Here is a 27597-nt window from a genome sequence, read left to right on the forward strand (position 1 = left end):
GACCCACGGTTGGGCTCTTAGGCCGCGTACACACGGTCGAACATGTCCGCTGAGAAACTTGGACATGCAAGCTAAGAAACTTGTCCGCTGGAAACATGTCCGTCGGAAATGTCCAATGGTTAGTACACCTAATCGGACATGTCCGCTGGTTATGACGTGTAACCAGCGTCCCGAAATCCTGCGCATGCGTCAAATTGATTCGACGCATGCGTGGAAGCATTGCACTTCCGTGTTTGAGAACGTCAGTGTCTTCTACATCACCGCGTTCTCTGTCTGCAGGGATTTTGGTCTGATGGTGTGTACACACATCAGACCAAAAGCTTCCAGGAGACATGTCCGATGAAAACGGTCCGCGGACCGTTTTCATCGGACATGTCTCCTCGTGTGTACGGGGCCTGAAAGGGAACGTACATGTACGCCCTTGTGCCCAGCCGTGCCATTTTGTCGACGTATATTGTCGTGCAGCTGTCCTCAAGTGGTTAAAGTGACAGTGGGAGCCTTGTTGGATAAAGGAGGAGAAAGCAGTGCAGGGAAGGGAAAATGTAAAAAAGGTAAACGTGTGTGTCGTGTCAGAGAGTGGAGTAGGAATCAGCGCTGGATTGGTAATATGGTGATATTTATACAGTGCCTTGAAAAAGTATTCATACCCCTTGAAATTTTCTACATTTTGTCATGTTAGAACCAAAAAACATAAATGTATTTTATTGGGATTTTATGTGATTGACCAACACAAAGTGGCACATAATTGTGAAGTGGAAGGAAAATGATAAATGGTTTTCAACATTTTTTACAAATAAATATGTGAAAAGTGTGGGGTCCATTTGTATTCAGCCCCCATGAGTCAATACTTTGTAGAACCACCTTTCGCTGCAATTACAGCTGTAAGTCTTTCTGGGGATGTCTCTACCAGCTTTGCACATCTAGAGAGTGAGATTTTTGCCCATTCTTCTTTGCAAAATAACTCAAGCTCTGTCAGATTGGATGGAGAGCGTCTGAACAGCAATTTTCAACTCTTGCCACAGAATCTCAATTGGATTTAGGTCTGGACTTTGACTGAGCCATCCTAACACATTAATGTGCTTTGATCTAAACCATTCCATTGTAGATCTGGCTTGAAGGTGAGCCTCCATCACAGTGTCAAGTCTTGCTGAATACCAGCAGTGTGTGTATCAGCCCTTATAATTCTTGGCTTGGGCTTAGCTCAGGGCTCCAGGTGGTCTCCATCTTGGAGACAGATCTGCTCTGTTGAGGTGGCACATGAGCTCCACTTTAAAGCCAGGAGGTCTCAGGGTAGGAAACAGGAGGGCTTCAGATGGGTGCAAGGAGATCCCCTATTGAGCAGCCAGGGTGTGGGCCCATGCCGTGTGCTGCAATTTAAGGCTGAAAGGGAGCCAGGAGAGCTGGGTGGGCTGGTCTGAGGCACCAATCAAAAGCCAAAGACCAATCGTTGGAACCAATTGGAACCAATCGTTGCAAGGAGATCCCCTATTGAGCAGCCAGGGTGTGGGCCCATGCCGAGTGCTGCAATTTAAGGCTGAAAGGGAGCCAGGAGAGCTGGGTGGGCTGGTCTGAGGCACCAATCAAAAGCCAAAGACCAATCGTTGGAACCTAAGCAGCGGTGCTGCTGAAAAGAGAGCCAGGTTACTCAGTATGTTTTAACTGTGACTGTTTTTGATGTTTAAAAACCCCAACTGATTTTCTGAAAAACTTTGCTTTTGTTTAATAAAAGTGGGCCTAACCCAAAAATCTACTTTCTGACTGGCATGGTCTCACTGAATATACTCAACACTACGGAGGTAATAACCCCAGATCACAAATTACCATTCCAGCACTGCTTCCTCCTCCACTTTACATGTATATATATATATATACTAACTGTTCTGCTGTATGCCGTTTTTGTAGGATGACTTTAAATGACACCATAGACTGGCAGCCAGGTGATAAAATAGTAGTTGGCTCTACTTCATTTGAAGCTCACCAAGCTGAAGTTTTCCATTTAAGAGACGTGTATGGCTACTTAATTCGAATTTGGGGGAAACTTAATTACCGACATACTGGTAAGTGCTGATGCAACAATTTTTTAATTGAACAAATATTCCACTTAACATTTTTGTCTAGATCTAAAGCAACAGACAACTAAAATCTACACAAAATCTGACCATACATGTGGCAATTTGGTAGAGTGATCAACCTTTAAACTGCTGTCAAAATTCCAAATCAGCCAAAGGCATAAAACAAAGGATTTAATCCACCACAAGGAAAAATAGGTTTTAAAATTCCACCAAACTTTGTGGAAAAATCAGACCTTTTTCAAAGACATTATCATAGTTTTAATAAGCTGTATTTAAGCTGGCAATTGATTGCACAGTTGTGACTACACAAATAAGTGAATTCTGGTGGTCAGTGGAACTGGTTGGTAGATTGCCTATTTTATGCCAAATACTTGAGATCATCTTTGCTATTCCAGTGGATAGAAGAGTATAGCCAGCTTTCCACCAAAACTATGCTTTGTTCTTGTAGGTGAAGAACTGCAGGTTGCCTTTTTTTATTAACCTAACTGTGCCTATATTTACCCTTCGTTTGTTCCCTACAATCCCATATGCCTGCCGGAATGATGTGAAAAAGTGCTGTGTAAGCTCCAAGTCGACTTGGTTGAAGCTTACACAGGGCTAAGAATGTAGTAGTGCTTATGCTTAGGTATGTTGTTGGCTTGGTCCTGGTGAGAGGAAAATGGAGTCACATTCACCCCCACACACAGAAGTTGAGGACATTTCTCTTTTGGGGCCTCAACAACAATTGAGTTCCTGAAACATGTCCTGAGGAATCAACAACAACATAAGCACAGTTTGGAGTAAATAGTATCTCAGCAATGTAATATCCACTCGATGTCCACCATATTAGGTGCACAAATTTACAGTAGATACCAAAAATGAGAGCAAATGGTCAACAACAGTCAATACTGACTTTCAAAGGATGGCATAAGAAAATACCAGGTTAGTTTCATGGCTTCTGATGCTCACCTTAGACATGCTTCTTTGTCCATGGAGGATGGAGTAAAATCCCCGTATATGTCCCAGGTCAGGGTTGAGGGTTGAATTGGAGCCTACACAGGGCTAAGAACTCTCCCCATATCCCACATCACAACACTTGACACTGAAAGACCAAAAAAGAAAGCACACCAGCCTAGCGCATTACCTTTATACACCATTTATTGATTAAATAAAAACAGGTATTATACTCACCAACCAATGTATAGACAATACACTATACTACAATCATATATATGATGTAAATGTACAATGTATATGTAAAGTGACGGCACTATATAAGTACCTGAAATAAATAAAACAAATAAATATATAATCCAGAAACAGAAAAGCCAAAACCGCTGCTCAAACCTCTTATCTCGGGAAGAAGCCACGCAGGTCTATGAGGGCTAACGGGTTTCAAGGGGAGTCCCCGCTGCTTCAGTATACAGTGTATTGGGACTACCCCAGTCCTAGAAGGGCAGCAAAGTGCGGTTTCCATTTTAGATTTTGAAGTGGAGCAGAAACAGTGAGATTCAACTTATGTCTGGGTGCAGTGTGGTGTGGCCGCAATAATCACACAGAGTCCAGTTGCAGGAATTAAATTTGTATTAAAGATGTACAGTTCAGTATTTCACAACAGGCCCAGTGGGAAGATATTTAACGCGGAAACACTCATGGAATATGACAGCAATGCATGGCAGCGCAGGTCACAGATGTACTGACATCTGACATGTACTGACAGTATCTGCCAGCACCATGTTCCTCTCAACTTTCTCCCCCTCTGCAATGCTGATTCAGTTGTGTGCCTCTCACAGTGGAGAAAGTAGACTGCACCTGCCTACAAACTGACTTTTGAGCACCACACTTCATCGCAGGAGGTTGTTTCTATCACAAGACTCGAGTCTAGATATTGGTTACTGAGGCAGTAACTGGTTAATGGGCAAACAAAGGCTATCAAGTCAACCTGGTACCTTGCCCTGCATTGGTAAACTACAGGTTTGACTGGAATTTTTTGGCTGGGCTACTGAAAGATTGAATAACGCCACATCCTGTAATATATGAACAATATATGAAAACAAGGTTTGTGGGACTTTTAAGGTGCAAGAAAGACAAAAATGTAGAAAAATATAAATTTAATGAGTTAAAATTAATATAGAATGAATACATAAGATGACATTCAAAAAATTGATCATTGTTATACAAACAAAGGTGCAATACTGATAAGTCTCTACATGTTTCGCCATTTAAATGGTTTCTTCAGGAGAACTTTGATATCAGGCACAATGTATATGATCACTACAATGAGAAAGTACATGTTTAGAAACAAAATAAAAGAATACATGTGTGAAAAAACAAAATAATGAATTATAATCTTCCAGATTAGGCAGAAGACACAGAGACAAAGTATTGGTTCAAACTCTGACCTGTGTATTCAGTAGATGAGTAAACACCAAGATAAGGATGGATAAAATTGGATCAACTGGTAGTACCACAGAGAGGGATAATACAAAATATCAGGATTGACTGAAGAGGCCCTCACACAATCACACTATGACTATTACTTAGTTATTACATCATGACCAGCCTGAACCATTGCGAGAATACAGATGCGTGGATTTATTCTGCGTCCTACAGTTTTAATGCCGGAAAAATTTAGATTTTCACTGCCTGTCAAACTTGCCCATTTAAATCAGTGCATGGCAAATTCCAAGCCAAATACTTGTTATGCTGTTTCAGGATATTGGTCCATTCAAAATTGTAATTTGCCATTGGCTTTACAGTTTGTTATTTTTAGAAAGAAACCACATCCTGAGTTCAAAAGCCTGTCCTCTGCCAGCATGCTCCAAAGAAGGATCCTTGCTCGGTATGTGGAAACAGTAGTCTCACTGCAGATGTCTGACTCTGGAGAGTCAGCACGTTGGATGTCTGTAGAGAGACCATTTCTTCTACACAAAGAGAAAATGCCCTTCTCTGCAGCATGGAAGTAGCAGGCAATATGCTTTTTCTACTCATGATGCAGTTGCTTTATAAAGACTGTAATGCCCTGTACACACGATCGGTTCATCCGATGAAAACGGTCTGATGGATTTTTTCATCAGATATCCTGACTTTCATCAGTCTTGCCTACACACCATCAGTTAAAAAAACGATTGTGTCAGAACGCGGTGATGTAAAACACTACGACATGCTCAGAAAAATGAAGTTCAATGCTTCTGAGCATGCGTCGACTTGATTCTGAGAATACGTTGATTTTTAACCAATGGCTTTCCTCACAGACGATCATTTTTTTTTTCTATCGGTTTTTTAACCATCAGAAAATTTTAAAACGGGTTCTAAGTTTTTTCACCGATGGGGAAAAAAAACGATGGGGCCCATACACGATCGGTTCATCCAAAGAAAACGGTCAATCAGACTGCTTTCATCAGACGAACCGATCGTGTGTATGCGGCATAAGACTTTGGAAACTTTGTTTGGAGGCATGAGAAATGGATTTAGTTGATTTACCCTGAAAGTTAATTTGAGCTTTACAAAGATTTTGTCTGCTTTTTTGCAGCCTGCTTGTAAAGCAAATGGTTTTTAGCTAATGAAAAGTGAGAGTAGTTTGTAGATAGAGCTCAAGTGTCACGGACCAGCAAGGAAAGCATTTTACAAAATGCTGGCTCTTCTTTTTCCCCACTGCAATACATCTAATAATGGAGATTATCAGGATTTAAAGTAGCCATTTTAGCCGGATTAAAATTTAGAAAGTCATCTCTCCTATTTCATCGTTGAGTGAGTCAGAATGGGAAATGATGATACAAAATATTTTTTTTTTTTCCCATCACTGTAATCCCTTAGTATTTATCGCCCCTGAAGTTTGTAGTTTATTCAGTTGAACTCCATACTGAGTCACTTTAAAGCTGAACTCTAGGCAGATGTATAAGACACAAATGAATGCAGATCTGTAATCATCGATACACCACTATGCATTTCTAGTATTTTTATATTATTATTATACAGAATGTATATAGCGCCAACAGTTTGTGCAGCACTTTACAATATATAGGGAGACAGTACAGCAACAATACAAGAGGGTTAGGAGGGCTCTGCTCCTGGGAGCTTACAATTTAATAGGGAGGAGCTAGTGGGGAAAAAAAGTAATAACTGTGAGGGATGAGCTGATGGGAGAAATACAAGATTCAGTTATAAGCTGAAGGCAGGCTTACCTGAAGAGATGAGTTTTCAGGGATCGCCAAAAAGTGGACAGAATAAGAGATAGCCGAAAGGTCGGGGGAGAGAGTTCCAGAGGATGGGAGAGGCTGTGGAGATGTCCTTAAGATGAGCATGGGAGGAAGAGACAAGGAAGCTAGGGAGCAGGAGGTCTTGGGAGGAGCGGAGAGAACCATTTGGATGATATTTGGAGACATGATTGGTGATGTAACTCGGGGGAGAGTTGTAAATGGCTTTGTATGTTGTTATTAATGTTTTGAATTTTATTCTTTGGTTAATGGGAAGCGAGTGGAGGGATTGGCGGAAAGGGGTGGTGGACAGTGAGCGGTTAGTAAGGTAGATGAGCCTGGCAGCAGCATTCATTATAAAATGAAGAGGTGATAGCTTGCGAAGAAGTAGACCTATGAGGAGTAGACATGTGCAGGATGAAAAAATTCATTTAGTTTTGATTCGTTATTTAATTAAATTTGTTTAGTTAAGTTCGTTGCATTCATTACATTCGTTTTCGGGATTCATTTCGTATTCGAAAAAAATTCTACCGCATTCGAAAAAACTCTACCGCAACCATTTCCTGAAATTCGAAATTCGTATTGAATGAAATCGAATTTGAATAGAAAAGATTAAAAAAGAATCGAAAATACTAGAAAAGAATAGTATAGAAAAACAATAGCACAGAACAGAAAAAACACATTTTATATATCTCTATATATAGAGATATATATATTCATATATAACATCTTCTGAAATTCGACTTTGGTATAGAATGAAATCGAATTCCAATAGAAAAGATTAGAATAGAATAGAAAATAATAGAAAAGAAAAGCATAGAAAAACAATAGAACAGAATAGAAAAAAAATATTATTAATTCTATTCTAATCTTTTCTATTCCAATTCGATTTCATTCTATATGAAATTCGAATTTTGGAAAATGGTTATATGTAATAAAAATTTGGATGTGGTATTTTTTCTAATTCGTTAGATTTATTTCAAATGTGGTAGAATTTATTCGAATGCAGTAGATTTTTTTTAATCAAATAACATTTTTCAAATTTGATCGACTTTTTAGGAATTCGGTAAAAAAAAATTCAAATTCTAATATGAAACTAATCTTTTATAATCTTTTCTATTCAAATTCGATTTCATTCAATAAGAAATTTGAATTTCGTATAAAATGAATTCAAATTTGAATAGAAAAGATTAGAATGGAATAGAAAAGAAAAACAAGAGAATAGAATAAAATATAATATATATTATAATTGATTCTATTCTGTTCTATTGTTTTTCTATTCTTTTATATTTTAGTTTCCATAAATTTTAATTATTTTAATTATTTTCCAATCTATTCTAGAATTCAAATTTATACTATTCGAATTTCGGAAGACTGTCATGTTCTATTTTATTACATTCTATTAACTTCTATTCTATTCTTTTTGATTCTATTGCTTTATTGTTTAATATTCAATTTTATTGTAGTTTTTAGAAAATCGATTTCTATTTTTTAAAATTCGATTCGAATTTGTTTTCAAATTCGATTCGAATTTGTTTTCAAATTCGATTTGAATTCGAATTTCGCTCCCGTTTTTTCGAATTTGTTTAAATTCATTCATTTTGTAATTCGGAAATTCGGATGCATACGAATTTCCGAATAATGAAAAATTTGTTTGAATTCGTAACAAAACGAAATGCACATGTCTAATGAGGAGTGAGTTACAATCATCTTCTAGATTGTAAGCTCTAACGAGCAGGGTCCTCTGATCCCTCCTGTATTGATTTGTATTGTGACTGTACTGTTTTTCCTGATGTAAAGCGCTGCGCAAACTGTTGGCGCTATATAAATCCTGTTTAATAATAATAATAATAATCAAGGTGAGAGATAACAAGGGAGTGAATGAGTTGCTTAGTGGTTTCAACGGTTAAAAAGGGGGTATATTTTGGAGATGTTACGGAGGTGAAGTCTACAAGATTTGGACAGCGATTGGATTTGGGGCTGAAAAGGTCCAGGATTACACTGAGCACCCTGGCATAAGGGGAGGGAATGATAGTTGTATTATTCATCTTAATGGAGATGTCAGGGGAGGGGGCACAGGCAGGAGGGATTATGTGATTATGTATATTATGAGCTGAGTTTTAGAAAGATTGAGTTTGCGGAAGTGGTGTGACATCCAAGCTGATACCTCAATTAATAAGTTAGTAATGTAAGAGGAGACTGAAGAAGGGGTCTGAGGACAGAACCTTGGGGGACCCCTACAGAAAGAGGAATTGGAGAGGAGGAGACAGAGTTATAGGTAACACTGAAGGAGCACTGTGATAGGTAGGAGGAGAACCAGGAGATAGAAGAGTCTTGAAGGCCAAGAGAGTGGAGTTTAGTTGAGAAGGAGGGGATGGTCAACTGTATCAAAGGCCACAGAAGTAGTATGAGTATGGCTATTGGTTTTAGCAGTTAGTAGATCATTAGTGAGTTTTAGTAGGCCAGTTTCAGTGGAGTGTAGTGAGCGAAAGTTCTGCTGCAAGGAGTTTAAGAAGGTTGTTGTTAGTGAGACAGTAGACAGGTGGTAAGGCAGGCTTCTGAAAAAGTTTAGCAACGTCTTCGGTGGTAGCAAGGTCAAAAGAGGAGCATGTTGAGGGTGGTTTTGTACAGGGTATGTTAAGTGGTATAGATATCTGTGCAGTGGAGATGCCCCCGCAAATTGCATCAATCTTGTTTTTGAAGTGTTTAGCAATCTCATAAGCAGTGAGTGAGTTAAAAGTAGAAAAGAGACGACGAGGTCTAGATGACATAATATTAAAGCGGAGGTTCACCCATAGAGAACACATTTTCCCCTTAGATTAATGCTCGTTTTGTCTAGGGGAATCGGCTAGTTGTTTTAAAATATGATCCGTACTTACCGTTTACGAGATGCATCTTCTCTGCCGCTTCCGGGTATGGGCTGCGGGACTGGGCGTTCCTTCTTGATTGACAGTCTTCCGAGAGGCTTCCGACGGTCGCATCCATCGCGTCACGATTTTCCGAAAGAAGCCGAACGTCGGTGCGCAGGCGCAGTATAGAGCCGCACCGACGTTCGGCTTCTTTCGGCTACTAGTGACGCGATGGATGCGACCGTCAGAAGCCTCTCGGAAGACTGTCAATCAAGAAGGAACGCCCGCTCCCGAAGCCCATACCCGGAAGCGACGGAGAGGATGCATCTCGAAAACGGGTAAGTACTGCTCATATTTTAAAACAACTAGCCGATTCCCCTAGACAAAACGAGCAGGAATCTAAGGGGAAAAGGGCAAAAAATAAATAAATGGGTGAACTCCCGCTTTAATGAGTGACAAAGTAGGCATGTTTGGCAGCATGGAGGCAGGAATTGTATTTTAGAAAGGCAGATTTATATAGGGTGAACGCTTGCTGGGATTTGGTTTTAAGCCACAATCGCCCCACTGCATGGCTATGTCTCTTAAGATTTCTAGTGTCGTCTGCCAAGGTTGTAATGGTCAGGGCCTGATACTTCATGTAGTGAGTCCAGTGTGGATAAGACAAAAGTTGTAATGGCCCACTGTGAGCGGTATATATGTATTTCTTTTGTATGTATTTTTTTTTCCATACATTTTATTGAGGTCTTATATCAAGATGCAAGTAAAGGGTACATAAATTAATTTACAAATGAACAGTATTGACATAAGGGAGTGGCATTGGAGAGGGATAGTAACCAATCAAACTGTGAGCCAGTAGCCAAAAAGGTAGTACACAATACGCAAATCAGTGTGCATATATTTCATAGATGTACTACATATAGGGCCAGATTCATGTAGGGAGCACGTATTTGTGAGCGGGCGTAACGTATCCTATTTACGCTAGGCAAGTGCAGTATTCTCAAAGCAAAGTTGCAGCGGCGTAGCGTAAATAGGCTGGCGTAAGCCCGCCCAATTCAAATATGGAACATGGGCGTGTTTTATGTTAATTTATTGTGACCCCATGTAAATTACGCTTTTTACGAACGGCTAATGCGCCGTCCGTGAAAGTATCCCAGTGCGCATGCTCCAAATTAACCCGCAAAAAGCCAATGCTTTTGACGTGAATGTAAATGATGCACAGCCCTATTTGCGGACGACTTACGCAAACGACGTAATCGACGGAAAATTCGACGCTGGCCGGACGTCCATACTTAACATTGGCTGCGCCTCATATAGCAGGGGTAACTTTACGCCGGAAAAAGACTAACGTAAACAGCGTATCTGTACTGCGACGGCCGGGCGTAGGTTCGTGAATAGGCGTATCTAGCTGATTTACATATTCTAGGCGCAAATCAGCGTACACGCCCCTAGCGGCCAGCGTAAATATGCAGTTAAGATACAACGGCGTAGGAGACTTACGCTGGTTGTATCTTGGAGAAATTCTGGCGTATCTGATTCTTTGAATCAGGCGCCAAGTTACGACGCCTCAGACTCAGAGATACGACGGCGTATCTGGAGATACGCCATCGTCTCTCCTACGTGAATCTGTGCCATAGTATGTGTTTTTTTTTCATGACACTTACCGGTACTTTAAACCTTCCTATCAGGCACTACCTACAACATAGAGGATGCTTGGAGAATCCCACTGGCAGCTGAAGTTGGCCTGTTGTCTCGGAATGTTCACATTGAAGCTGATATACCCTGTACTGGAAGGATATTGGTGGGACAGTATAAAAACGATCAGAATAAAGAACATATTGGTGAGTTGTGTTATGTGATGTGATATACAATATATACATATTTATAGTGATCAAAGCAATGGGAAAGCAATGGGAAAGTCAGCTTGACTAGCAAATTTGTGTGGTGTGTACCTGAGAACCTGGGTTGTGATTTGTAATGGCACAGAGACAATTGTGTAGATTAATGAAAATCACAAATAAATCCATTTTAATTCCTGGTTTCTTTACTAGAAAATGTTAAAAAATTCCAAGAGGAGTGATACCCATTTAAAGTGCTATAGTACACCTTTTATTTGCATGGAAACGTGTCGTACATCACTTTATATGAAGTAGGGTACGCACAAGTATCAAAGAGCTCACACATGTAGGCCCAGATTCACGTAGCACTTACGCCGACGTATCTCGAGATACGCCGCGTAAGTGTAAATCGTAGATACGTTACACCGCCGCAATTTTTCATCGCAAGTGCCTGATTCACCAAGCACTTGCGGGAAAAATTATGCCGGCGGCCTCCGGCGTAAGCCCGCGTAATTCAAAGGGGCGTGTGCCATTTAAATTAGGCGCGCTCCCGCGCCGGACCTACTGCGCATGCTCCGTTTCGAAATTCCCGCCGTGCTTTGTGCGAAGTGACGTCATTTTTTCGAACGGCGACGTGCGTAGCGTACTTCCGTATTCCCAGATATCTTACGCAAGAAGGAAACATTTTCAAATTTAGACGCGGGAACGACGGCCATACTTTATACAGCACATACGTGTGCTGTGTAAAGTTAGGGCACCTAAAACGACGACTAACTTTGCGACGGGAAACTAGACTAGCAGCGATGTAGCGAACGCGAAAAACCGTTGTGGATCGCCCGTAACTCCTAATTTGCATACCCGACGCTTGTTTACGACGCAAACTCCCCCCAGCGGCGGCCGCGGTATTGCATCCTAAGATCCGACAGTGTAAAACAATTACACCTGTCGGATCTTAGGGCTAACTATGCGTAACTGATTCTATGAATCAGTCGCATAGTTAGGAAGACCGTAAAACAGAGATACGACGGCGTATCAGGAGATACGCCGTCGTAACTCTTTAGTGAATCTGGGCCACTGTGCTTGCCTCTCTGTGTTACTTCGGCGTAGCGCATATGAGATGCGCTACGCCGGCAGAAATATGCGCCGCTGTCTGTGAATCCGGCCCGTAGAGTCTTAATACATCTTTTCTAACCTGGCATATGAAAGAATATGTGGCTTCTTTGGGTCTGGTGTGTACCATACCTTAATTTTCTTGTTTTAGGTTGTTGCTCCAGCTTTAAAAGATTTATTTCAAATTTTTGAACAGAACACCAACAATGTCTCTCTCTCTTTGCAGGAACTTTGGAGATTTCAAACGTTGAAATTTCAAACTTTGGATCCTCTTTACATTCAGCAATAACGTTTAGAAATACCTCACACCACTCGTCAATTGTATCTTCAAGCATTCATCAGAATTGTGGAGGTGGGATCCATGCTTCTAACAGCTCAAATATTTTACTACACTCTAATGTGATCGTTAACCTCACTGGCCATGGAATCCACGTTATTGGAGATAACTTTACCGTGACCAATAACCTGCTTGTTCTAATAAAGCAACCCGATACCCAGTCAGAATGGGTTAAAGGCATTAAGATGCATTACCTTAGTCAAGCTTCTTTGTCTATGAATGCAGTAGCGGGATCAGAAAGAATTGCTTATCACGTGCAAGGTGAAAGCTGTTATTCAGATGAAATCTCTTTCTCGGCCAATGTGGCCCATTCAAGTCTTCATGGTCTTCATATCTACTGGGATGATGGCTTTAAGAACTGTACAAAGATAACTGGATTCACTTGTTATAAGAACTATGATTATGGTTTAGTTTTCTTCCTTGAGGGCAGTGTAAGGATTGAGAATGTTGCTCTTGTGGACAATGGCATTGGTCTTTTTCCAGTGGTCTCCCAAGGATCTGTGGAGTCGTATAAGTACCCAAAACACGATGTAACTCTTCAAAAATCAGTAATAAGTGCATCTAGTCCCAGTTTTGATTGCATCAGAGACAGGATCAAACCTTTTTCTGCTCTTGTCACAATGAGAGACCGGGCACCGTTTTCACCTTTCGGAGGTCGCATTGGCATCCTTTGGCCAACATTTACTGAAAGGCCACGGCGATGGCCAAATTACGCATGGCACATGCTAGGAAGTGATGGAGCTGTCCCAGGCATCATGAAGCTGCAAGGTAAGTTGGTGGTAAACCTTTCCAGATTTTGAGAACCTAAAGCAAACCTGTCAATTATAATAAACGAGTAAAAGTTAACATCTTGTGTAAGTACAAGCAATGCTCTCTGGTCTTCATGATTCAGTTTTTTTTAGATATCTTCACTTTCAAAATCAGGTGTATTTATTTTGCCATTATGTGGCACTTTATTTGCACACAGGTAGACCCGATTCCACAAATTCTGTGACTCTCATTGCACTACAATTTATGCTAATGCCATAAATAACCAGAAAAGCCTTTCCTCTGAACCTCACGGGTTCACTTTTTTAAATCTAAGGGCTCTTCTTCCCTAAATTTGATCCTAATACTAGCCATGCATGGCTCATTTTCACTAATTCAACCCCATGGGCTGAATGAGAGAAATTCATTGATTTACCTGATAGCTACTGTATTGTATCCTCAGCACCCGTGACTGATGATCTGGACCACTGAGCTTTGTGATCAGCCCAGAATCCCATCAGGCTCCACACTGCAAATATAGGAAATATGCCCACATCTATTACTATTTATGCAGCTTGACTTGCATTACAGTAAAAAAAAAAATCTTCAGTTGGGGTTTAAGCTGGGAAGGAAGCATGCAAATGTCCTCGTAATGATTAGCAGCAATCAAGGAGTAAATTTTGTCTGAACAAAAACCTTTACATCAATTGTAAACAATAGAACATTTTAGGCCTGTGCATCATAAGTGAGGCATAGAACACCATATACGGTAGATTTTTTTTCTAAATTCATGTTGGAGTTATATGGCTGGTTTATATGTAACTAAAAGTGCCCATAGACTAGAAGATTTTCAAATGAACATTCATACAAATATTTTACCAAAATTCCCACTAGTACATTCGATGACACGACAAATGTCGTTCAAACGTACTTCAAAAAATAATGCTTTTAACGTTTGATTTTGGAAGTGAATGGACTTTCTTGAATGGAAACCACATTCACTCTTATGCCGCATACACACCATCACTTTATGTGATTAAAAAAAACGACATTTTCTGTGAAGTTAAAAACTACGTTTTTGAAACTTCAATTTTCAAAGACGAAGTTGCCTACACACCATCGTTTTTTCTCACAATGTTCTAGCAAAGCGAGGTTACGTTCACCACGTTTTTCCATTGAAGCTCGCTTCATAACTAGCTTCTGGGCATGCGCGGGTGTAGAAACGTTGTTTTAAACAACGTTTTTTGCTACACACGGTCAATTTCTGTGAAGTAATTAATGACGTTTTGAAAAACGACACATAAGCATGCTTAAATTTTTTTTTGTCATTTTTCAGAAGACATAAAACAACGTTTTCCCCCACACACGGTCATTTAAAGTGACGTTTTTAAAAACGTTGTTTTTTTTCATCACATAAAGTGATGGTGTGTACGCGGCATTAGAAATGAATTTGAGAAAAAGTTTGCATCCTGCCCTCTATTTTTCTCATAACCGAGGTTGAAAATAACCATCAATTTGACTCAACTAGAAACAAGACTACTCTGATTACAAATGATAAATTCCACACCCAGTGGCCCGGATTCTCGTACGAGTTACGTCGACGTATCTCCAGATACGCCGTCGTAACTCTGAGTCCGAGCAGTCGTATCTATGCGCCTGATTGTTAGAATCAGTTACGCATAGATTTGTATTAGATCCGACCGATGTATGTCTCTTACGCTGTCGTATCTTAACTGCATATTTATGCTGGCCGCTAGGGGCGTGTATGCTGATTTACGCCTAGAAATATGTAAATCAGCTAGATACGCCAATTCACGAACGTACGCCCGGCCGACGCAGTACAGATACGCCGTTTACGTTAGGCTTTTCCCGGCGTAAAGTTACCCCTGCTATATGAGGCGTACCAATGTTATGTATGGACGTCGTTCCCGCGTCAAATTTCGGAAATTTTACATCGTTTGCGTAAGTCGTTCGCGAATAGGGCTGGGCGTCATTTACGTTCACGTCGAAAGCATTGGCTTCTTGCGGGTTAATTTGGAGCATGCGCACTGGGATACTTTCACGGACGGCGCATGCGCCGTTCGTAAAAAGCGTCATTTACGTGGGGTCACATTAAATTTACATAACACACTCCCACATCTACCACATTTGAATTAGGCGGGTTTACACCGGCCTATTTACGCTACGCTGCCGCAACTTTGGTTTGAGAATACGGCACTTGCCTGTCAAAGTTGCGGAGGCGTAACGTAAATAGGGTACGTTACGCCGGCACAAAGATACGCGCTTCTACGTGAATCCGGGCCAGTGTCTATATTATGAAGATCTCAAGAAGTCCAATCATAATATTCTGACCATAATCGCTGACCGATATATGGGGAAGGCGGTGTACAAGAAGATCATTTGATTGTTTTAACGAATAATAACAAATGTGCAGTGCATGTGAGTCCGAAATCTGAAAGATCTGACATTAAAAAAAAATATATATATTTTAGTTTCGTTGTGACAACAGTTCGATATAGATAGAAGATTCGACATGACGGTGACAACAGCGATCTGTGTCTATCGAACCTGCGGTTGAATGTGCCTAACCCAACTCTATTAGTCCCAGATTATTTGACATAGAGAGAAAAAATTTGACATTATAGAGACACGAAGACAATTATTTTCTATATCCTATATACATTGGTTGGCCAATTTGCAACATTTATGGTCAATCTTCTTGAGATTTTTTTTTGTATATATATATATATACACACAGTATCTCACAGAAGTTAGAACACCCCTCACATTTTTGTAAATATTTTATTATATCGTTTTATGTGGCAACACTGAAGAAATTACACTTTGCTACAATGTAAAGTAGTGAGTGTACAGCGTGTATAACAGTGTAAATTTGCTGTCCCCTCAAAATAACTCAACAAAAAACCTCTGGTAATAAACGTGAGTACAGCTCTAAATGAAAATGTCCAAATTGGGCCCAAGGTGTCAATATTTTGTGTGGCCACCATTATTTTCCAGCACTGCCTTGGCCATGGAGTTCACCAGAGCTTCACAGGTTGCCACTGGAGTCCTCTTCCACTCCTCCATGACAACATCACGGAGCTGGTGGATGTTAGAGACCTTGCGCTCCTCCACCTTCCATTTGAAGATGCCCCACAGATGCTCAATAGGGTTTAGGTCTGGAGACTTGCTTGGCCAGTCCATCTTCTTTGCAGTTCTTGAGTTGCAGTTCAGTGAGTAAAATACATTTTTGATCCACAAGCAAAACATGACTTGGTGGAGAAACCCGTGTTGGCAAGCACAGAGGTAAGACATTTCTTGTAGTTGGTTACCAGGTTTTCACACATCTCAGGAAGGATTTTGGTCTACTCTTCTTTACATATCTTATCTAAATCCTTAAGGCCTCGTACACACAACCGAACATGTCCGCTGAAACTGGTCCGCGGACCAGTTTCTGCGGACATGTTCGGTCGTGTGTAGGGCCGACCGGACAATTTTCCAGCCTAGCGGACAGGTTTCCAGCGGACAAAAGTTTCTTAGCATGCTAAGAAACATGTGCGCTGGAAAGCTGTCCGTCGGACATGTCCGATGGTCAGTACGACTCATCGGACATGTCCGCTGGTCCGAAATCCCGTGCACGCGCCAAAGTGATTCGACGCATGCGTGGAAGCATTGAACTTCCGGGTTCGCGCACGTCGCCACGTCATCGTCGCCACGTTTTCTGTCCGCGGGGAATTTGGTCTGATGTTGTGTACACACATCAGACCAAATTCTCGCAGCAGACATGTCCGATGAAAACGGTCCGCGGACCATTTTCATCGGACATGTCTAGTCGTGTGTACGAGGCCTAAGATTTCTTGGCTGTCGCTTGGCAACTCGAGGTTTCAGCTCCCTCCATAAATTTTCTATAGGATGAAGGTCGGGAGACTGGCTAGGCCACTCCATGACTTTAAAGGAGTTGTAAAGGCAGAAGGTTTTTTTTATCTTAATTCTATGCGATCCATGTGGGCATATTGTGTTACCAATGGTTTGTTTGGTGACTGTGGTCCCAACTGCCTTCAGATCATTCACAAGCTCTACCCGTGTGGTTCTGGGCTCATCCCTCACTTTTCTCATGACTATCCTTACCCCGAAATCTTGCATGGAGCTCCAGACTTGAAGGCGATTGATGGTTATTTTGTATTTCTTCCATTTGCGAATAATCACTCCAACAGTTGTCTCCTTCTCACCAAACTTCTTGCTGATGGTCTTGTAGCCCATTCCAGCCTTGTGCAAGTCCTATAATCTTGTCCCTGATGTCCTTGGACAGCTCTTTGCTCTTGCCCATGATGGTGAGGTTTGAATGGAAGCAAGAGATTCTGTCTTTTATACACATAACGAGTTGTCGTTAGGAGCACCTTCTTAAATTGACAGCACTAATCTGTGTACCACATGAGCACCTACTGTAGCCAGTCTGTGGGGACCAGAATTATTGTTAGTTGGTAGGGGATCAATACTTATCAAATACTTATTTTACTCACTAAACTGCAACTCAATTTATAACATTTGTTTTGTGTGTTTTTTTCTGGATTTTGGGTTGTTATTATGTCTCTGTCATTTAAGATACACCTATGGTAAAAAATATAGATCCTTCAATTCTTTGTTAGTGGACAAACTTACGAAATCTGCAGGGGATCAAATAATTATTTCCCCATTGTATATACTTTCGGTAGCTTTTGTACTAGCGCTGAATGTATTTACAATCTGACCCCACTAACGATTAGGAAATCAAACCAACATTCTTAACCACTTGCCAACCACCGCACGCACCTTTACGTCGGCAGAATGACACGGACAGGCAAATGGGCGTATATAGATGTCCCTTTAAATGTGCCGCCATGTGGGCGTGCTTGCCCCTGCCGCGAGCTCTGTGACCATGCCCACGTGACCCGCATACTCTATGTCCGCCAGTGTCCTACGGTTGTGTCACAGAGATGCACAACAGGGGGGTGACTGTGTAAACAAGGCATCTCCCTGTTCTGCCTTGTGACAGGACACTGATAATCTCTTCCCTGTCATTAGGAGCAGCGACCAGTGTCGTGTCACAGTAAGCCCAGCCCCAACACAGTTAGAATCACTCCCTAGGACACACTTAACCCCTTTCTCGCCCTCTAGTGGTTAACCCATTCCCTGCCAGTGTCATTTACACAGTAATCAGTGCCTTTTTTAGCACTGATTGCTGTATAAATGACAATGGTCCCAAAATAGCATCAAAAATGTCCGATGTGTCCCCCATAATGTCGTAGTCACAATACAAATCGCAGATCGCCGCCATTACTAGTAAAAAAAAATATTTATAAAAATGCCTTAAAACTATCCCCTATTTTGTAGACGCTATAAATTTTACACAAACCAATCAATATACGCTTACTGCCATTTGTTTTACCAAAAATTTGTAGAAGAATACATATCAGCCTGAACTGAGGAAACAATTATTTTTTTTTATATATTTTTGGGGTATATTTATTATAGCAAAAAGTAAAAAATATTGCTTTTTTTTTCAAAATTGTCACCCTATTTTTTTTATAGCGCAAAAAATAAAAACCGCAGAGATGATCAAATACCACCAAAAGAAAGCTCTATTTGTATGAAAATAAAACGTAAATTTTGTTTGGGAGCCATGTCGCACGGCAGCGCAATTGTCATTTAAATCGAAGCATTGCCAAATCACAAAAAGTGCGCTGGTCATTTGGCAGCCAAATGCTCTGGGGTTAGCGGTTAAAATGAAAATTTTAAAAACAAAATGTTACTAGTGTATGACCCCCCCCTAGAACTCAGATGGGAAACCCCTTCCATTAAATGCCTGTCTGTTTTACTCTTCTGTAGTCATCATACAGAACAAAGGGATTTCCCAGGTTCTAGCAACATACCGTAATCCTAATCCATAAGCAAACAGATTTGTTTATCTGGGTTTGCAGCCAGTAGCATGACACTTAATATGAATTATTTTTTTATGATTTATTTTTCTATTATTATAGAGATTTATTTTTTACCTCCACAGATGTTACATTCTCTGGGTTTAAGAGAAGCTGCTACAGCAATGACGTTGACACGTGTATAATGTCGAATCCAGAAAGTCCAGCCATAATGACCCCAGTGACTGGAAAAAGGATAAAAGTGCTCCATATTTCACAGGAAAACAAGTTCTACTTCCATCAGATGCCGAGGTATGTGCCCTTCTGTGGACATAAAACATATGGCGGTCGGGAAGCAGTTAAGGATGCATCAGCCAGTTTTGTGATCTTAAGATGATATATTAGCAGAACATTTGGGGGCAGATCCACAAAGAAATTACGCCGGCGTATCTATTGATACGCCGGCATAATTTCAAAATTCCCACGTCGTATCTTTGTTTTGAATCCTCAAAACAAGATACAACGGCATCTCGGCTAGATCCGACACGTGTACGTCTTCGTAGGCCGTCGGATCTAAGCTGCAATTTTTCGGCGGCCGCTAGGTGGCGTTTCCGTCGAGTATGCAAATTCGCTATTTACGGCGATCCACGAACCTACGTCCAGCCGGTGCATTTTTTACGTCATTTGCGTTCGGCTTTTTCCGGCGTATAGTTAAAGCTGCTATTATGAGGCGTACTCAATGTTAAGTATGGCCGTCGTTCCCGCGTCTAATTTTAAAAAATTTACGTCGTTTGCGTAAGTCGTCCATGAATGGGGCTGAACGCCATTTACGTTCACATCAAAACCAATGACGTCCTTGCGACTTCATTTAGTGCAATGCACGGCGGGAAACTTTAGGGACGGCGCATTCGCAGTTCGTTCGGCACGGGGATGCGCTTCATTTAAATGAAACCAGCCCCCTACCCGCCGCATTTGAATTCCGCACCCTTACGCCGCGAGAGATACACTACGCCGCCGTAACTTACGGCGCAAATTCGTTAAGGATTCAAACCAAAGCCAAGTAGGTTACGGCGGCGTAGCGTATCTTAGATACGCTGCGCCGGTGCAAATCTTTGTGGATATGCCCCTTGGAGTTTAACCACTTGCCTACTGGGCACTTTCACCCCCTTCCTGCCCAGACCAATTTTCAGCTTTTAGCGCTGTCACACTTTGAATGACAATTGCGCGGTCATGCAACACTGTACCCAAATTAAATTTTTATCATTTTTTCCCCACAAATAGAGCTTTCTTTTGCTGGTATTTGATCACATCTGCGGTTTACACACACAGATCCACTGTCCTGCTCAGTTACTGGGCAATCGCTGGTGCCCGGCGGCACGCGCATTGGATCCCCAGTGACGCGCCCCAAATGTTTGTCCCCTAGTGTTTTTTAAAGGTGCAACGTCGTATGACATCCACCCAGAACAACAGGGTTTTCTTCCCGCTGTCTTTTGAAGGAGGGCGGTTGACAAGTGGTTAAGTGACATTCTTTGTAAGCTAAGTTAGGCCGCGTACACACGACCGGTCCATCCGATGAGAAAGGTCCGACGGACCGTTTTCATCGATTCACCGCTGAAGCAGACTGATGGTCTGAGGTGCGTACATACCATCAGTTCAAAAACCGATCGGGTCAGAACGCGGTGACGTAAAACACACAACGTGCTGGAAAAAACGAAGCTCAATGCTTCCAAGCATGCGTCGACTTGATTCTGAGCATGCGCGGGTTTTGAACCGATGCTTTTGTGTACTAACCATCGGTTTGGACCGATCGGTCAGCGGTCCATCGGTTCGATTTCAAAGCAAGTTCTCTAATTTTTGTCCGAAGGACAACAGACCGATGGGGCGTACACACGGTCGGTTTGGACCAATGAAACTGAACTTCAGTCCGTTTTCATCAGTTTTGACTGATCGTGTGTACAGAGCCTCAGTGAATAGAGAGCTCTCACTTGAGCACTGGGCTGCGGACGGGACGGGAGCGGCTGGCTCAGGCTCTCAGTGACACACCGAGAGGCTAATGCCGCGTACACACGATCGGTTGAACCGATGAGAATGGTTTGATGGACCGTTTTCATCGGTCAAAACCGATCGTGTGTGGGCGCCATCGGGGGCGCCATCTGTTAGTTAACCATCGGTTAAAAAAAAGGCAACTTGTTTTAAAATTAACCGATGGATACCTCAGAACCAAGTGGACGCATGCTTGGAAGCATTTAACTTCGTTTTTTTCAGCACGTTGTTGTGTTTTACGTCACCGCGTTCTGACACAATTGTTTTTTTAAACTATGGTGTGTAGGCGCAACGGACCATCAGTCAGCTTCATCGGTTAACCGATGAAAACGGTCCATCGGTCCGTTCTCACCGGATGAACTGATCGCCTGTACGCGACATTAGCTTGCTGGCGGCATAATACGGATCACAGAAGTGCAGAACTAAACGCATGATTAGTACTGATCTGAACCTGATAGAACACCTTTGACATGAATTAGAGTGGAGACTGTGAGCCAGGCCTTCTCATCCAACATCAGTGCCTGACCTCACAAATGTGCTTCTGGAAGAATGGTTGAACATTCCCATAGACACCCTCCTAAACCTTAGAAGTACGAAATATGTTGTTTTTTTTTTGCCTATAATACACTTTAATCAGACCTGAAATTGTGAATGGAGAGGCACCGGACTCCTACTGTGAGCTGGAGCATGCTGCGGTGGGAACCCAGCCTTAATAAATGAATACACAAGAGTAAAAAGAGTGAGAATGTAGTGTAGCCTTCAGCAACCAATCATATAACAGCTTGCAAGTAATAACCTTGAAAGATGTATTCCTTGTTGGGAGAACCTATCATGTTGGGGTAACAAAGAACTAGCATATTATTTTTGTCTTCTTGGGGTTTACGAACTTAAAAAAACTTCCAGTTTTGGTAGAAATCAAGCCCATTTACCCCCCCAGTGTTATGTAACTAACATTTTGTCTCGATAGGACTCCGGAATGTCCAGCATCGATGGAATGCTCAGGGACTCAGATGGCCTTATTCAAGGATCTGGATGGAACGTTCACAGGCCTGTCCCCTCCGATTTCTGTCTTTCCCAAGTCTGAACTCGGTATCCTGCAACCTTGTTTCAACTTTGGTAAGCCAATACTAAAAATACAAAATGTGGCTCGGAAGGGCGCTCCAGCCAAACAGCCTATATAATATACAGTATGTGAACTCTTTCATATTTCACAAATGATGTCCAACTCTGTTCAGCCAGTTATGTGACTACATCTCAGCTATGCTTTAAAGACAAGGATGATACCATTGTTCTAAGCCAGTGGTTTCCAAACTGCGGCCTGCGGGCCAAATGCCCTCTGCTTTCCTTTATCCGGTCCTCGGGGCACTATTCCTCCCACTGACACCAGCAATGGTGCACTATTCCTCCCACTGACACCAGCAATGGGGCACTGTTCTTCCCAATGACACCAATGATGGGGCACTATTTCTCCAAATGAGACCAATGATGGGGCACGATGCCTTCCAATGACACCAACGATGGGGCACTATTCCTCCAAATGACACCAATGATCAGGTACTATTCCTCTGAATGACACCAACAGTGGGGTTCTCTTCCTCCCAATGACACCGACTATGGAGCACTATTCCTTCAAATGACACCAACAATAGGGCACGATTCCTCCCAATGATGCCAACAATGAGGCACTATTCCTACCAATGACACCATTGATGGGGCGCTATTCTTCCGAATGACACCGACAATGTGGCACTCTTCCTCCCAATGACACCAAAGATGGGACACTATTCCTCCCAATGAGTGAGTGAGAAACTTGTAGAGCGCAACACATGCAAACTGAATCGCCTCTGGGCGCTGTATCCATTTCCTGGGTAAGGAAGCCCCTTGACCTCAGAAGAGATGGGTTTTAATCTTTCTCCTGAAGGCCAAGTGGTCCGACTCCAGTCGGATGGTGGTTGGTAGGGCATTCCACAGCCGAGATCCCTGGACTGCAAATCTTCGATCTCCTTTGGACTTGTATCTGGCTTTGGGTATCTGGACAAGGTTTTGATTGGTGGATCGCAGAATGCGATTGGGGTTATGGGCTTTTATTTTTTCGCATAGATATTGGGGGGCGTTGCCTTGATTACACTTATGCATTAGGCAGAGTGCCTTGAAAGTGATTCTGTCTTTTACTAGCAACCAATGAAGGGATCTCAGTGAAGGTGAGATTGATTCCCATGACACCAACAATGGGGCACTCTTCCGCCCAATGACACCAATGATGAGACACTGTTCCTTCCAATGACACAAGCGATGGGGCTCTCTTACTCCCAAAGACGCCAATGATGGGGCGTTATTCTTCTAAATGTCACCAATGACGACGCATTATTCCTCTACTACCAATGACAGGGCACTATTCTTGCTCCTACTGACCAGAGATGCTATGTCTTTTTATTTACTCCAACTGACCACCAAGTCAGAGGCATTCCACTGACGCTGGCACATTTTCTTCTCCAGGGGGACCACAGTCCGGCCCCCCTGATGTCTGAAGGACAATAAACTGGCCCTTTGTTTAGAAAGTTTTAAAACCCCTGTTCTAAGCCAAAAGATGAATTCCAGGTATGGTATATGTTTATATAATTACATTGGTCCAGCTTGGACCAATGCAACTATGTATAAACCATACCTGGTCAGCCAGCCTGATGCATTGTGAATTCAGGAGGTCGACTGCTTGGCAAGTGCACCATTCAGAGAATGCTTTACATTTTCTAATTTAAAGTGTTGTAAAAGGTGTAGAATGTAACGCCAACCTGGTACAGTTAGAGAATTCTTTGGCGGAACTCCATGCCCAAGAGGGTTAAGGCAGTGCTGGAAAATAATGGTGGCCACACAAAATATTGACACATTGGGCCCAATTTGGACATTTTCACTTAGGGGTGTACTCACTTTTGTTTCCTAACGGTTTAGACATTAATGGCTGTGTGTTACGTTATTTTGAGGAGACGGCAAATTTACACTGTTATACAAGCTGTACACTCACTACTTTACATTGTAACAAAGTGTCATTTATTCAGTGTTGTCACATAATAAAATTTTTGTTTTGGGATATACTCGCCGTATAAGACGACCCCCTTCCTACTAGTCTGTCTGGAAGCTGAGGGGTAGCCGGAATAACCACTGACAGGAACCTCACTGTGCTAATACATGCCTTACTGTGCCATTGCATATCTTATCCCTGTATGCAGAGTCTGTCAGACTGCGGGCGTCCATTATTCAAAAGCCACACCTCCTCCTCGTGCTGTTCCGTGATAGACAAAACACTCAGTTTCTCAGCAGAGCCTGTGTTCGGTGTTCCGCCTATCACAGATGTCCTCTCGTCCGAGTCCGGGGATGAGAAGACATCCCCGATAGGCGGAACACCGAACAGAGGCTCTGCTGGGAAACTATAACAGAACAGCACGAGGAGGAGGTGCGGCTTTAGAATAATGGACACCCAAGGTCTGACTGAGACAAGTACCGGCGTATAAGACAACCCCCGAGTTTTGAGGCAAGTTTTTAAGTACAAAAGGTCGTCTTATACGCCGGAAAATACAGTATTTTTTTTTTTGTAAATAATTTTTCTTCCACGTCACAATTATGTGCCACTTTGTGTTGGTCTATCACATAAAATCCCAATAATATACATTTAAGGTTTTGGTTGTAACAGAAAAAAATGTGGAACTTTCAAGGAGTAAGATCATGTGCTGCTTCCTGGGTCACCTACCTGCTCACTGGATAAAGATGATGATGATGTAGAGTTATTGTTCAAAGAAGGAGAGGTAACACAGGAAGCTATAATGGCGCATTAGGGAGTCACCTATCTGGCTGTACAGTGTGGAAAATTGATGTAGAGCATGAGATTGCCTGAACAGAATCGGGCCCCTTGCACATGGGGGAGTCTAGCTGCTGTGCGTTCCTCCTGGCATTTAGGTGCACATGGGAATGGTGCAGGGTCCAGCCCTGTTGCCTTCTGTCTGTCAAAATCTATGGCAGACTGCAGCTGGATGGGGCTGAACGCCAAGTGTTACTTGCATTTATGGCCCTGTATGTTTAGGGACGAATGCCTGGAACCCAGGGATTTTGCATTCCATGCATTTGTCGCTGAATGCGTAGGGTCACTTGGTACAGTGTTCAACCACGTCTAGCCGCAGCCTGCTATAGGCTTTGACAGGCTGCAGGCAGTGGGCACACTAAAACACTGGTGGGGCTCACAGTCGCTAGACACCCCTATAAGCTTATAAACCTAGAAAACATGGAGTTTGCCTTTAAACTTGCACTCCAATAAGTTCCAGCAAAGACCAAAATGTAACTTTTTGGCCTAAAAGCAAAACTCTATGTGTGGCGGAAAACTAACACTGCACATCACCCTGAACACACCATCCCCACCGTGAAACATGGTGGCGACAGTATGATGTTGTGGGGATTCTTTTCTTCAGCAGGGACAGAGAAGCTGGTCAGAGTTAATGGAAAGACGGATGGAGCCAAATGCAGGGCAATCTACAGGGCGTAGGGTCACTTGGTACAGTGTTCAACCCCGTCTAGCCGCAGCCTGCTATAGGCTTTGACAGGCTGCAGGCAGTGGGCACACTAAAACACTGGTGGGACTCACAGTCGCTAGACACCCCTATAAGCTTATAAACCTAGAAAACATGGAGTTTGCCTTTAAACTTACACTGCAATAAGTTCCAGCACCGCACAAGGAGTAACATACAGACAGAATCCATAAAATGAGGAATATCTGTAGCGTAGATCGCTGGTTTGCTGGCTTCATAGCAGAAAAAATAACAGTCGTCTCTTTCCTCGTCCGCCGCTGCGAGAACTTCAAACGGCATTTTTGTAATTTTCTTTTATTCCGAGCATCCTCATCCTTCAGGACTGACAGGCCGCCGGAGTTACAAATACAACTGGAAGGCTGACAGAGGACGTGTCTGCTTCTATCTGAGCTGGAATATGGCATTTTCTTGTAGCCGGAGGCAAAATCTCATTTTCTTTCCTAACCAATTATAGGCCTCAAAGACTGAGACTAGGTATGTGTCTCTTTAATCTCTGCTCAAATTTATGTTCTCGCCTGCGACCGTTGAGATTGTGGATGCCGTGGCTTTCCCAACATAAAATACTGTCAGCGATCGCGGGCAGGAACGGCAAAGCCATAGAATATGGCTCGGAGTGTGCTATCTCTCTTAGGCCAAGGTTACACATCCCATCTGTTTATGATGTTGAAGGATAGCATGGTCATCTAAGGCTAGGGAAGAGTTTCATGACGGCGATGAGCAAGGCAGAACAAAGATGCCGTTAAGTCATCTAATCTGTTTTTTTTTTGATGTTTTTTTTTTTTTTTTTTTTAGCTGGAAACTTTCTTACTTTTTTTTTTTTTTGGTAACATCCTTAGTTGACATTTCCTATTGGCTTATTTTTTGTTAAAGGATACAGAACATAAAGAAATAAGAAAGCCATTACTAACATGCTGGGTGTCTGAGTAAATAAAGTGTCATCCTTTTGGCTGTCTACTGCTTTATAGCTGTATTCAGGTACGGCGGCGTATTAGTGAATCGGCGTAGCGTATCGTATTTACGCTACGCCGCCGTAAGTCAGAGAGGCAAGTGCTGTATTCACAAAGCACTTGCCTCCTAAGTTACGGCGGCGTATCGTGAATGGACCGGCCTAAGCGTGCCTAATTCAAATGAGGATGAGGGGGGCGTGTTTTATGTAAATTACTCGTGACCCAACGTGATTGACGTTTTTTACGAACGGCGCATGCGCCGTCCGTGGACATATCCCAGTGTGCATTGCTCCAAAGTACGCCGCAAGGACGTATTGGTTTCGACGTGAACGTAAATTACGTCCAGCCCCATTCACGGACGACTTACGCAAACAATGTACATTTTTCAAATTTCGACGCGGGAACGACGGCCATACTTAACATTGACTAGTCCAGCTATTTGTTCAACTAACTTTACGCCGGGAATCGCCTTACGTAAATGGCGTATCTTTACTGCGATGGGCAAGCGTACGTTCGTAAATCGGCGTATCCCGCTGATTTACGCATTCTAGGCGTAAATCAGCGTTCACGCCCCTAGCGGCTGGCAGAACTAGACAGCTAAGATACGACGTATCTTAGCTAGGTTTAAGTGTATCTGGGTTTGAGAATACACTTAAACATATGACGGCTTAGATTCCGAGTTACGGCGGCGTATCTACTGATACGCCGGCGTAACTCTTTGTGAATCTAGCTATTAGTATTTTCTGAAGCAATGGGGGAGATTTACTAAAATTGGAGCATTCAGAATCTGGTGCACAGTAGCCAATCAGCTTCTAACTTCAGCTTGTCCAGTTAGGCTTTTGACAATAAAACCTGGAAGCTGATTGTTTTCTATGCAGAGCTGCACCAGATTTTGCACTTTCCAGTTTTAGTAAATCCCCCCCACTAACTCATCCCAGGTCTTAGTAGGCTAATGCTGCGTCCACACGATTGGACATCCCGACAACAAAACCGTGGATTTTTTTACGACGGATGTCT

The 27597-nt window shown here is 42.4% G+C and overlaps 1 protein-coding gene across 1 annotated transcript in view; it reads left to right on the plus strand.

Moving 5' to 3' along the window:
* Positions 1-1903: 1903 nt before the first annotated feature.
* Positions 1904-27597, plus strand: part of LOC120935615 (fibrocystin-like) — a 66663-nt gene continuing 40969 nt past the window's right edge. Inside the window, exons 1-5 of the mRNA XM_040347664.1 lie at positions 1904-2057; positions 10782-10934; positions 12268-13146; positions 19166-19331; positions 22030-22178. Coding sequence (XP_040203598.1) covers positions 1904-2057; positions 10782-10934; positions 12268-13146; positions 19166-19331; positions 22030-22178 — 1501 coding nt within the window. The remainder of the gene's footprint in view (positions 2058-10781; positions 10935-12267; positions 13147-19165; positions 19332-22029; positions 22179-27597) is intronic.

Source organism: Rana temporaria, chromosome 4, assembly GCF_905171775.1.
Source record: "Rana temporaria chromosome 4, aRanTem1.1, whole genome shotgun sequence".
NCBI lineage: Eukaryota > Metazoa > Chordata > Amphibia > Anura > Ranidae > Rana > Rana temporaria.